Below are 12800 nucleotides of genomic sequence, written 5' to 3'. Positions count from 1 at the left end.
GTAGGCGGTGCCCGAAATGCAGGCAACCGCCGCAGGCCCTGAGACGCGATTTCGGTGATGGGAGCCAAGCCCTTCGCGCGCCGGAGCCCAACTTTCGCGCCCTACGGGACACAACTGCGCAGCCGCCGTAAGGCCGCCAGACCTCGGGGCCCGGACGCCGGGCGCGCGAGCCGCCGTACTGAAGTTTGTGCGCACGCGCCCGGAGGCGCGGCGTCTGAGAACCAAGAAGGACGCGGGGGGGGGGGCGGAGGGGGCGGGGGGGCAGGGCTGAGTCCGTCTCGCGCATGCGCGCGCCGTGCAAACCATTTGGCGGGTTTTTTCGGGTTGCTTTCTGTTCTACGCAGTCTTTAGATGCTCAACTGAAGTTTTCAGGAAACAGGACGTTGTCCCCAGAAGAGCGAGCTAACGAGATTTCTGCTTCCATCCTTCGGGCGTTTGGGGCTCCTCCCACATTAAAAAGAAGTGTTTCTCCGTGACCGACGCCTAGGGCCTTCCGACCGCCGGAGGGCTTGGGCCACTAGGTCTTCTTCAGTCGCGGCCCCCGCGAGGGTGAAAGGATCAGAGGGACCAGGTCCTGCGTATCAGTCTCCACGCCGTGAGTTCCTTGAATTCGGGTCCGAGCTCGGTGGGCCGGGCCCCCGGCCTCCCTCCTGGGTCGCCATGAGCGTGTCCGCCCAGCGCCTGGTGGAGGAGTTGCAGATCTTCGACGTAGATTGCGAGGCGGCTTTGACCGACAAACGTGAGTCCCTCGCCCCCTTCCTGGACCCCAGCCGAGGTCCACGTCCCGCCCCGTGTTCCCAGTCTCCTAGAACCCAAAAGAGAACGCTTCCAGGTTTCCCTTCCCCTAGATCAGACCTCTTGGTGGTCGAGAGATGAAGCATTAAACCAAGTTTTGAGATTTGGGATGTGGGGACTTTGAAATGTTTGCAGTGTACGGCTTGGATCCCAACTCAAGAATAAGAATATGAAGCACGACTTTGAATCAACGCAGTTTCAGAAAGGGGGAATTGGGACGTGCCAGGTTCACTGCGCCCGGTGGCAGAGTTGGGAAATTATTTAAGCCTCCCTAACAGAACAAGAGATGTGAGTGTTTTGAAATGTCAGTTTTTAGTCCTGGCTACTCCCTTTCCAGTCTACACTTTAAACTTCTCCTGATCCTTCACTTCTCATCAAAGCTGTTGGTGGCCTGTGCAAATATGAACCCTTGAGGTGGATTTTAGCTTTGGTAAAAACTTTGGGGAATTTGTCAGCTGTTTATAGAGGGAGAAACAAATGAGACTACCGGTGAACCCCAGTCTCCTTTCCTCAACTCCAGTGCTCTTACTGGTCACGCTGTGGGGCAGGAGATATTTGAAGCAGTGTCTTGGGAGATGTAGAGTTCTCAGTTTTAGAATTAGGATGAATGTGCACCTGCCTTAACCATCAGCACTTTTAACTTCTTTTTTAATGTATAAAACCAGAATGCAAACACATTAACTTATTATAAGATACCAGAATACTCCAGGTTCTTATGCCCAGGGCACTCTTTCCCAAGATGTCGTTGCTTCCATCTCACAAAACTAGTTTGGCAGTGGTGTTGGAAATCTCTCTAGGCCTTGATTTCATAATCACTAACCTCAGTGGGACTTTTAACATTGCCCTGCAGACTGTATTTCTCTGGACTATTCCCTCTGCATGTTCTGGATGACTATTCCCCACCTTCTCCTTTTAAAGTCCTTCTGTCCCACTCAAGGCTGATGAACTTCTTGTTTCACCAAGAAAGTAGAAACAATTAGAAAACTTCCATAGGAATCCCTGGGTGGCTCAGCGGTTTGGCGCCTGCCTTTGGCCCAGCACACAAACCTGGAGTCCCAGGATCGATTTCCGCGTCTGGCTCCCAGCATGGAGCCTGCTTCTCCCTCTGCCTGTGTCTTTGCCTCTCTCTCTCTCTCTCTCTCTCTCTCTCTCATAAATAAATCTTAAAAAAAAAAAAAAAAAGAAAGAAAGAAAGAAAGAAAGAAAGAAAAGAAAACTTCCATAAACTTCCACAAGAAACTATTAGAAAACTTCCACCATTACTTCTTCCCACCTACCTCTTCCGTCCTATTACAATGAATAAATTCTCCATATTCCTAGCAAAATCCAAACCCTCCACTCAAGTCCTAAATCCCATTTCTTCTCAAGCCTTCTTAAGAACGTCACTCCAGGGCAGCCCGGGTAGCTCAGCGGTTTAGTGCCTGCCTTCGGCCCAGGGCGTGATCCTGGAGACCCCGGTTTGAGTCCCATGTCGGGCTCCCTGCATGGAGCCTGCTTCTGCTCTCTCTCTCTCTCTCTCTCTCTCTCTCTCTCATGAATAAATAAATTTTAAAAATCTTTAAAAAAAAAGAACATCACTCCAGTAATTCTAACCTCTTACATATTTTCTATTTTTCTTGCTATAAGAGTTTTTCTCCTAATAGTTTAGAAATGTGGTTTTTGCTCCGTTTTTAAAATGCCTGGGTGCCTCAGTGGTCGAGCGTCTGCCTTTGGCTCAGGTCGAGATCCTGGGGTCCTGGGATCGAGTCCCACATCAGGCTCTCCACAGGGAACCTGCTTCTCCCTCTGCCTATGTCTCTGCCTCTCTGTGTGTCTCTCATGAATAAATAAATAAAATCTTTTTAAAAAATTAAATACTCTATTGAACCCGCTCTCTCAGGGATCCCTGGGTGGCGCAGTGGTTTAGTGCCTGCCTTTGGCCCAGGGCGCGATCCTGGAGACCCGGGATCGAATCCCACGTCGGGCTCCCGGTGCATGGAGCCTGCTTCTCCGTCTGCCTGTGTCTCTGCCTCTCTCTCTGTGTATCATAAATAAATAAAAATTAAAAAAAATAACTTTGAACCCACTCTCTCTTCCAGTTTTCTCCTCCCCAATTACAGTACACCTGTTCAGAAGGATTGCCTGTATTTATTGTCTTCAAATTGTTCCCCCTTAAGCTTATTTCAGTAAGCTTTTTCTGCACCAGCACTTTGCTGAAATCGCTCCTCTCAAGGAGAGGACCTTAACTTAGCTAAACTCACGGTGAACTTTCAGTCCTCATCCAGGATTAGCATCATTTGACACCATTCATCATATCTTCTTTGAAATGCATCTTTCTCTTAGCTTTTCAGACGCTACACCTAGTTGTCCTCTCGTCTTGCTTGTCACCACTTCTCAGCCTCGTCCTGAGTCCCAAATACACACACTTCCTTAGTTCTCTCACCTGGTCTCGTGGCTTTTCATTCCATGTGTTGCTAATAATTCCCAGGTGTATATCTTAACCTGGACCCCTTGCAAAACTGCAGGCTGGATATGGAATTGGCATCTCGAACTCCATGTTCTTTTTTTTTTTTTTTCCTTTTTAAAGAATTTATTTATTCACGAGAGGCAGAGACACAGGCAAAGGGAGAAGCAGGCTCCACACAGAGAGCCCAACTCAGCACTTGATCCCAGGTCCCCTGGATCATGCTCTGGGCCAAAGGCAGTGCTAAACCGCTGAGCCACTGGGGCTGCCCTCGAACTCTGTGTTCTAAAAGCTAAGCTCCTGTGTGTCCTCCCTCTCCTCACAGTGCTTCCTCCTCATACTTGGTGCTCAGGCCAAAAACAGCATCATCCTTGACCCCCGTTCTTCTTCACATCAGCAAATCCCGCTGCCTTTACCCTCAGGATGCTTCCCATCTGAAATCCAACCACTTCTCCCCACCTCCACTGCCACCACCTTGATCCAAGCCACCATCGTTTCTCACCTGCATTTCTCCAGGGTTCTCTTAATTAGTCCCCTGGTCTTCCCTCATCACCTTCGTTCTGTGCTTAACACAGCATCTGGAGTGATCCTGTTGGGTGGACGCTGGATCGTGTTACTGTTCCGCCTGAGCCCTTTAGTGTTTTCTAAGTTTTCAGAGTACTAACCAGGGCAATTTCAGTGGCCAAAAATCTACACACACACCCCTTGATCCTTGAACTCATCTTTTTTTTTTTTTTTTTTTTTTTAAGATTTTATTTATTCATGAGAGACACAGAGAGAGAGAGGCAGAAATGCAGGCAGAGGAAGAAGCAGGTTCCCTGCGCGGGCTTGTTCCAGGACCTTGGGATCTTGACCTGAGCTAAAGGCAGATGCTCGACCATTGAGCCACTCAGGTGCCCCTCAAACTCATCTTCTGTCTTCTTCCATATTACGTTCCAGCCATAGTAGCCTTGCTGACCTTGCCTGTGCCTCAGAATCTTTGCTTGAGAGCTCTTTCCCCAAATACTGCATGGCTCACTTCCAGTCTTCCACCTTCTCAGTGCAACCTTCCTTAATCGTTGTATTGAAAATTACCAACCCCTGCCCCCAGCCCCCTTATCCCTTCCCAGCTTTATTTTTCTGCACAGCCCATTTAACCCTCTAACATTCCACAGATTTTACCGACTTATTTTTCTGTCTCCAGTAGTAAGCGTTGGGGAGACAAGGATTCTTTTCTGTGCTGTTCACTGCTGCATTCTCATGTCTGGAACGGTGCCTGGCACTCGTGGGTGCTGACTAAACACTGACTGAAGAAATCAAGGATTGTTTTCACTTCTCATGGAGAAAGCTGCAGGAAATAAACTGACTCCTTACCTGCCCTGTTTTCCTTCTCGCAGTGGTAGAGCTGTGCATTCTGTATGGACAGAATGAGGAGGGAATGGTAGCTGAGCTTATAGCCTTCTGCACCAGCAAGCAGAAAGTTGGCCTTACTTCAGAGACACTGAACTCTTTTGAGCACGAGGTAAGAACAAAATTTAAGGAAACTAATATTGCAATTCTCCATTTCTGTTCCTGAGTGGAGGTGTGGCAATGTAGCATGCAAAGAGTGTGGGCTTTAGAATCAGATCTGGACTCTGATCCCAGTATGCACTTGGGCAAACTACTTAATATCTGTCCCGAGCCTCCGTTTCCTCTTCTGTTAGTCATTCTGATAACCCATGTTGTTTTATGGTTCCTGTAAGAATAAGGGAGCGCAGGTATAAAAACTGTAGGTCAGGTGGTAGGGCTTCAACAAATCATTGGTGGTGGTGGTAGATTTAAGTGGTTACAGACAGTCACAGCATAACTCTTCAGTTTTTAATCTGTCATGCATCTTCGTAACTTAATTCTTCCTTGGAGGAATTTTATATGTTAGATTATAATTTGAACCCCTGTTATTACATCATGGTCATGGAAAACACCCCCTCTGTTACTTGACTGTGGAATATTATATTCATTATCTTTTTATTCCTCAGTGTCTGAGCAAAAAATTGTCCAGAGCACCCCAGGATGGTGGGCATGCAGGAGCCAGAGACATTGTTTCCATCCAAGAGCTGTATCCTTTCGTGCTGTATTTTGTAATTGGTGTAATTTAAAAACAAATAACAAAAGTGCCTACTATTCAGATTTCTTATTTAATCAACCCTTACCTTAGATTTTGGGTGGAAATCTGTTTTCCTTGAGCACTCTTTGTAGAATCGAAGTGGAGGAAGAAGAAGAGAGCCTCTTGAACTCTTACACCACACCCTCTAAGGTGAGCATATGTTTGAAGATTGCTTTCTACCAAGTAGCACTTTTTTCTTTATTCTAAGAATATTATCACAATATTTGAAGTTCTGAGGGAAAAAGTAACCACCCATACTGTTCCTACTGTGTTTCCACTTAACACTCCTTCCTTTCCCATCACGGGCATAGCTGTGTTTATATAATGGCAGTCTTCGTGACCATATAGTTATCCTGCTTTTTTCAATGAGCATATCATAAAATGTTCATAAATACAATTTCTCCATAATTACTCTTTGTAAAAGTTGCAGAGTGTTGCATCAGGTGGAGGTGCTATAGCTGAATGATCCAGTTGTAGTGTTGGGTCCAAACATGAGAGGTAGGATAGGGAAGTGGAATAGTATTGACATCAAAGCCTGAGTCAAAAGACCTGGGTGACCTTGGGTGAGTCGTTTTATCTCTCTGAGCTGTAATTTCCTTATCTCTAAAATCACAATGCTTTCATTCATTTACTGAGCAGCTGCTGTGTGCCAGGGCCTGGGTGGGCACTGTGTAAACAGTGGTGAATGAAATAGGCACGGCTAGGCTCTGCCCTCAAAAAGCTCCAGATTGTAGAAACTCATAAACATGGAGTGAGCCTTAATTTTTCAAAGTAAGTTACATTGTGAGAAAGAAGATAAGTAGCTCTCGGTGCCTATAGAGAGCAAGAAAGCCAAAAACATGTTCCGTGAAGTTGTTGACACAAAACAGGTGCATATAACATTTTATGTGGACATACTGTAATTTTCCTTAGCTTAAAATTGAAGAGATATAAAATCAATACTTGAGGGTGCCTGGGTGGCTCAGTCAATTAAGCATCTGACTTCGGCTCAGGCCATGATCCCTGAGTCCTGGTTTGGAGCCCTGCATCAGGCTCCCTGCTTAATGGGGAGCCTGCTTCTCCTTCTCCACCCTGCTCATGCTCCCTCTCACTAGTTCTGTCTTTCTCTCAAATAAATAAATAAAACCTTAAAAAATAAAAGTCAACACTTGACATTCCCCCTAGAGCTGACCCTGTCCTAGAGCCCATATCTCACTAAAAAGTGCTTCCATTCTTGGGTTTGCTAAGGCCAGGAACCTTAGAGACCTCTGAGTGTCCTCTCTCTCACACCCTGTTTTCATCTCATCCACCAGTCCTGTCAGCCCTCCTGGGATCCTGGCCCTCTCACCTTGTCCACTGGGACCTGGTAATGACAGGTCTTCTGAACGCACTGTCTTCTTCCTTCCGAACGAGTGGGATAGCTTCCTATCCTGGCTTCATTCTGCTTTGTCCTCCTCTAAGCAATTCGCACCACAGCCAGCCAGTGGTTCCCCACTCCTTTCAAATGCAAGTCAGGCCAGGATTTTGCGCTCACACATCTCCACTGGCTCTCCCATCTTCCCTGACAACCTTCTGAGGGTGTGTGAGGGTCTGAGTTGGCCTTGCTCCCTTGTCCACTTCCCACTTCTCATTCTGGTTTTCTTGCTGCTCTTCAAACACATCAGACACACATCCAACTCATCTGTCCCCTGTCTGAGGGAGCAAACCCCTTTCTTTTTCCCTCCTTTGTTTTCTTTTCTTGCTTTATTTTTCTCTGGAACTTAGTACCATGAAGCATGTTATATATTTGCTATTTTGTTTAACCTGCCACTCTCTGTGGGAAAGAAAGCTCCCTGAGGGCAGGTGTTGCTCTACTAGCTGCTCTTCTCCCAGAGCCTGGCACTTTAATCATTGCAGGACAGACCTTCTGAATAAGACTGGTTGCTTTTTCCCTAACCAGCGTCAACCAGAATCACAGAACCTAGTGGGACTGCCACATGTAGATCTGATTGACAACCTCCCAGCTCCAGAATTTGTGATTTGTCTGTATATCCAGTGTCGATCATGTTCCTGGGGACAGACTCATGGTAATGTAACTCTGAGTAGAATGACACATAGGTCAGATATAAATTGACTTCATTTACTCTGGAAGTATATGCCCTTCCGATGATGTTTCCATCACCCTGAGGGCGCCCATTCCCGCCACAGAGGAGTTTAGGAGGCTCAGTTGTGGATCACATTTGGTGACCAGGCAATCAGTTAAGTGAGTCGGTTTAAAAGGAGCAAACAATATGAAATACGTGTCTGAAGCTCAGAGGAGACCATGTGAGTCTGACCTAGAGAAACATAAAATACTTAGTATCTATCACATGGAAACTGCTCAGACATCATTAGGCCACACATCAATGGCCTCTGACAAAGTAGTCATATTGCCAAATATTGGCCTTTGACACACAAACAGTGTTGCACAAGGCTGCCAGACCCTCGTCAGGTTTTCAGGACAGGTCAGTGAGCCTGTGGCATAGAGGCGAGTGTTCCGGTGGCCTTACCTTATCATCATTAAATATTTGACTTGTGCAGTTGACAGCTATTCTTTTGCTTCCATGCTCACCATAAATCCCCTGGTGATAATTTGGCTTTCCACATGTCCTGCCTGACATGGAGGGAATGTGCTAGCCTGCGGATTTGAGGTTCCTGTGCCACCAGCATTATATTTCTAGTAAGTTAATAAACTGGCAACCTGGGCTATAATTTGGGTTTTTGTGCGGCATGAGAATGTGCTTACCCTGGGATATGAGACTATGGTACCCTCGGTCGCTGTACTTCTCACTACAAGGGAGTAGGCTGGCATGTAGTGCTAATAGCAAGTCTCATGAGATTGGTTAGAATGAGTGCATCCCTGAGAAGCATAACTGGAGTTGGTTTGTTGACACTATCAGGTTTCACCGCGAGGGCTGCAGTCAAGGGCAATGAAATGGCACCATCTCCCAGAGTGCCATCCTCTTGCCATGTCCTGGGAGACAGACTTTCTTTCTCTTGGAATGCTCCCACACAACCTTGGCCCTAGCATTTGACAGCCCCTGTGTATTACAAGAATCGTTTACAAAAATAGTTTGAGAAACTATGTCAAAACCATAAAATCTTAACCATCCGTTGGCCTAGTAATTGTCTCTAGTCAGAATGTCTCCTAAAGAAATAATCCAGGGGATCCCCGGGTGGCTCAGTGATTTAGCACCTGCCTTCGGCCTAGGGCGTGATCCTGGAGTCCCGGGATCAAGTCCCACATCCGGCTCCCAGTATGGAGCCTGCTTCTCCTTCTGCCTGTGTCTCTGCCTCTCTCTCTCTGTCTCTCTCTCTCTCTCTGCATCTCTCATGAATAAATAAAATCTAAAAAAAAAAAAAAAAGAATGAATGAATCCAAATTATGTGAGGGGCTATCCACATGAAGATGGGTATCTTCACTCATCTTTTTTTTTTTTTAAAGATTTTATTTATTTATTCATGAGAATACACAGAGAGAGAGAGAGAGAGAGTCAGAGACACAGGCAGGAGAAGCAGCTCCATGCAGGGAGCCCGACGTGGGACTCGATCCCGGGTCTCCAAGATCACGCCCCGGGCTGAAGGCTGGTACTACACCGCTGAGCCACTTGGGCTGCCCTTCTTCACTCATCTTTACCTCGTGAAGATTGGGCATATATAATCACTCAAAATTACAAGCATTCCATACATCCAGGGGGTAGAGAAGTAGTTATGTAAGCTACTATATGTATTAATTACAGCCACTACAAAGGACAAAGGTTGGGATCCCTGGGTGGCGCAGCGGTTTAGCGCCTGCCTTTGGCCCAGGGCGCGATCCGGGAGACCCTGGATCGAATCCCACGTCGGGCTCCCAGTGCATGGAGCCTGCTTCTCCCTCTGCCTGTGTCTTTGCCTCTCTCTCTCTCTGTGTGTGTGACTATCATAAATAAATAAAAAATTTTAAAAAAAAAGGACAAAGGTTGTGACAATGTGGGAAAGTGTTCATGGTTAATACAGCATGAAAAAAATCAGTATATGTAATATTCAAATAAAGGGTTATATTTAAACTAAGATTGTAAGTATTAGAAATTCTATTTTTTTAATTGGAAAACTATAAAAACACTAGAAAAGAGTATTTAAAAATAGTTATGAGAGTGGTAGCATAAGGGTCTTTGTAAGACCTAATACCCATCCTGGCTACTTGATGGTGGTCTGGAGCCCGTTCTCTTGTCTTCTGTTCCCAGTCATCACCAGCAGGCAGCTGTGGTGGCAGAACTTACGTACGCAGCCAGGGGGAGCTCAAGGGCAGGGAATCCTCTGCACACCAGCTGGCCTCCTGGTTGTGGTCCCAGCAAAGATTTTATCTTGGCTCTGCCACAGCCAGCTATCCTAGACTGTGGGAAGCACTAGACTTCTGAGCTGTGGGCTTCATCCTCCATCCCGGGCACAGCTTTGGATTCTTGTTAATGAGCAAAAGCCAGAAAACAGAAGTGACCATCAATGAGGTATTTGCTAAATAGTCAAACCAAGAGCTCAGCTGTGCCATCTGCCTGGAATCGTTCCCTTCTCTAATTTTGAAAACGTGCAGTGGACTTTGCCAAAATGAGTAGTAACGTGATCCCATCCCTCCTCAGGAAAATATGTCTGCCCAGGTCAAAACTCACAGCTGTTCTAAAGCAAAAGGAGAGAGACAGAAAGTGACCATGTGAACAATTTGACAGCACGGATTGCCTTCTGGGAAATGTTGATACTTTTTCATAATTGCCCTCAAAATGAGGACAGGACTCCAATGGATTTGGTGATAGCCACTAAAGATTTCTGAAGGGATTATGTTTAGAGATGGGGCCTTAAGAAGAGAACCAGCTGGGACGCCGGGGTGGCTCAGTGGTTGAGCATCTGCCTTTGGCTCAGGGTGTGATCCCGGGATTCCAGGATCGAGTCCCACATCAGGCTCCCTGCATGGAGCCTGCTTCTCTCTCGCCTATGTCTCTGCCTCTCTTTCTGTGTTTCATGAATAAATAAATAAAATCTTTGACGGGGGGGAAAGAAAACCAGCCCAGTCTTTCCTTGGGCCCCATGCTTTTCTTCCTCAGGGACTGTACACTCAGGTAGTAACCCAGGTCTGCAGTGACTGGGCTCTTATTTTCTGTTTTGTTCCTAGGGTTCTCAGAAGCGAGCTATCACCACCCCAGAAACACCCCTAACAAAAAGGACCGTGTCTACTCGGAGCCCCCATCAACTCCTCTCGCCTTCAAGTTTCTCTCCAAGGTATGGATCGGCATGAATCCAGCTGCCAGATGGCAGGCCTGCCCTCCCCTTTCTGTGGTGGTCAGGTGGCTGACCCCGCAGTGTGACAGTCTCCATGCAGGTGCCTCTGCGGTGCCTGCCTCCAGAGCCTCTTGCTCTCTGCCCTCCCTCCCTACCTTCTCCTGTGTGGAAAATCCCCATGTCTTGCAGCAGTTAAGGAAACTCATTTTCCACCCAGTTTTCTGGGGTTCATTTCCTAGATCAGGAACTGATATCTTCTCTAGAAAACAACCTGTCTATTCACAAGTCTGGGAGTCTCAGGAGTCTTGGAGTAGAGACAAATAGGTTTCTGCCTGCCTCTGGTAGTTTGGTGTTTTGGGGTTTCTTCCCTTCTTCCTCCCCCTCTTCACCAACAGTATCTATTTTTCAGAAAGTAAAGCACGTACCTGTGTTCATCATGTCATGTAACCTGTTTATTGTCCCTCTCTCGGGTTACAACTAGTTTCTGAGAGTTGGCAAGTCACTGTGAATCTACAAAGACTTAATTGGCATTTTTTCCCTGCTGCCACTTCTGCCCATAAATCCACAAAGATCACGGGTGATGGTTTTTTGAAATCCATAAATGACATGTCTTCTGTTAGAGAATTCCATGGGTGAGGGCCCTGCCGAGTAGAAGAAAGGTTTGGTGCTGCCACACCAGGATGAGGCTAAGGAACTGTCAGCGTTAACCATTTAGGGATATGCTACCAAGAGTCACTGCCTATATTGTGGGCCACTTCTAGACGAAGCAGAGCTTTAGATTTCCCAGCTTTGTCACTGTAGAAAGGAGGGGTAGCAGTCATACCATACAAGTGGTCGTGGGATTCAGAAGGACGGGTTTCTCTAGCTTGGTCCACTGCTACTTTGGGGAGCTTTCAGACTGGTTTTGGAAGCAAGCTTTCCAGACATAGGAGGGCGTCTTTGAAACTGGATGGGTAGAGGATGGTTCTCATCACCTGAACCAGCGCCATTCCAGAAACTTCATTTCACTAAAGGGCCGGCCGTCTTACCTGTCCCATGGAGCTGCTTTGGGAGGAGCTCAGAGAAGTCGGCAGTATGCTGCCTAGGCACTTTTTAATGCACGCTAATAAAGCTGACATCAGAAACTGGTTTTGTAATTTATGAAAGTAACTTCTAAATTATTCAGGTAGAGGCAGCACTGGAGATGGAGATCATTAGTGGAGCTCATTTTCCGCAGCCTCTGTGGACAGGAGGTGATGGCACCAGTGGCAGTACTGCCCACATAAAACTCGTTCCTGCAGACTCCCAGTGCACAAAGTGCAGACTGTTTGGAGGAGACCCAAACAGTGGATGTAAGCAACATCCACAGCCAGAGGATTAGGTGCCCTCACTGCCTTCCTAGGAGCTCAGCGACGTTCATGATTCCCTATTGACCAGTCAGTGCATGGAAATACAAGAATTTGTCAGTTGAGCCTTGGAGAATGGAAATGTTTGTTCACCAGCCAACTGAATTCATTCCATCTCCACCTCCACAGACACTGGGGAAAGTTGATTAACTGTTCTTAACTTCATTTTATTGTGTCTACCTTGAACTATATTGTTAGGTATTATAGATCCACAGCAGCTTTGAGCTTATCCACAGCCAGACTCTCATGTTATTCATTCATTCATTCATTCATCATTCATTTATTTATTTTTATTTACGATAGTCACAGAGAGAGAGAGAGAGGCAGAGAGAGCAGGCGAGAGGGCAGACCAGGAGAGAAGCAGGTCCATGCACCAGGAGCCCGACGTGGATTCGATCCCGGGTCTCCAGGATCGCACCCTGAGCCAAAGGCAGGCGCCAAACCGCTGCACCACCCAGGGTTCCCTCTCATGTTATTCTAATAAATGGTAAAAAAAAAAAAAAAAATCATCAGAGAGGCGCCTGGGTGGCTGAATCAGTTAAGCATCTGCCTTAAACTCATGATCCCGAGATCCTGGGATCGAGCCCCTCTCCCCGCATCAGGCTCCCTACTTGGTGGGGAGCCTGCTTCTCCCTCTCCCTCTGCCCTTCCCCCTCTCGTGTTCTCTCTTTCTCTCTCTCTCAAATAAATAATCTTTAAAAAATTTATAAGAAAGAAAAGAAAGTGGAACTTGAAACTTTTTAATCCATTCAGTTTGGTTTGGTTTTGCTTTGTTTAGTTGTAAGCCAGGAGAAAGCCGTTTAAAATATGT

At 46.6% G+C, this 12800-nt stretch overlaps 1 protein-coding gene across 4 annotated transcripts in view; it reads left to right on the top strand.

The window, feature by feature from the left end:
- Positions 1–277: 277 nt before the first annotated feature.
- The window catches only part of POLA2 (DNA polymerase alpha 2, accessory subunit), a 29308-nt gene continuing 16785 nt past the window's right edge, over positions 278–12800 (top strand). For 2 of the 4 annotated variants that reach the window (XM_055315109.1, XM_055315106.1), the window contains exons 1-5: positions 278–739; positions 4615–4739; positions 5233–5312; positions 5453–5510; positions 10498–10604. In XM_055315109.1, the coding sequence (XP_055171084.1) occupies positions 661–739; positions 4615–4739; positions 5233–5312; positions 5453–5510; positions 10498–10604 (449 nt within the window). In that variant the 5' untranslated portion in view covers positions 278–660. Of the gene's footprint in view, positions 740–930; positions 1084–4001; positions 4132–4614; positions 4740–5232; positions 5313–5452; positions 5511–10497; positions 10605–12800 lie in introns of those variants that run through there. The other 2 variants (XM_055315108.1, XM_055315107.1) reach the window with 2 other exon arrangements.

Source organism: Nyctereutes procyonoides, unplaced genomic scaffold, assembly GCF_905146905.1.
Source record: "Nyctereutes procyonoides isolate TBG_1078 unplaced genomic scaffold, NYPRO_anot_genome, whole genome shotgun sequence".
Lineage (NCBI taxonomy): Eukaryota > Metazoa > Chordata > Mammalia > Carnivora > Canidae > Nyctereutes > Nyctereutes procyonoides.
This window is presented reverse-complemented; position numbering and strand designations above follow the sequence as displayed.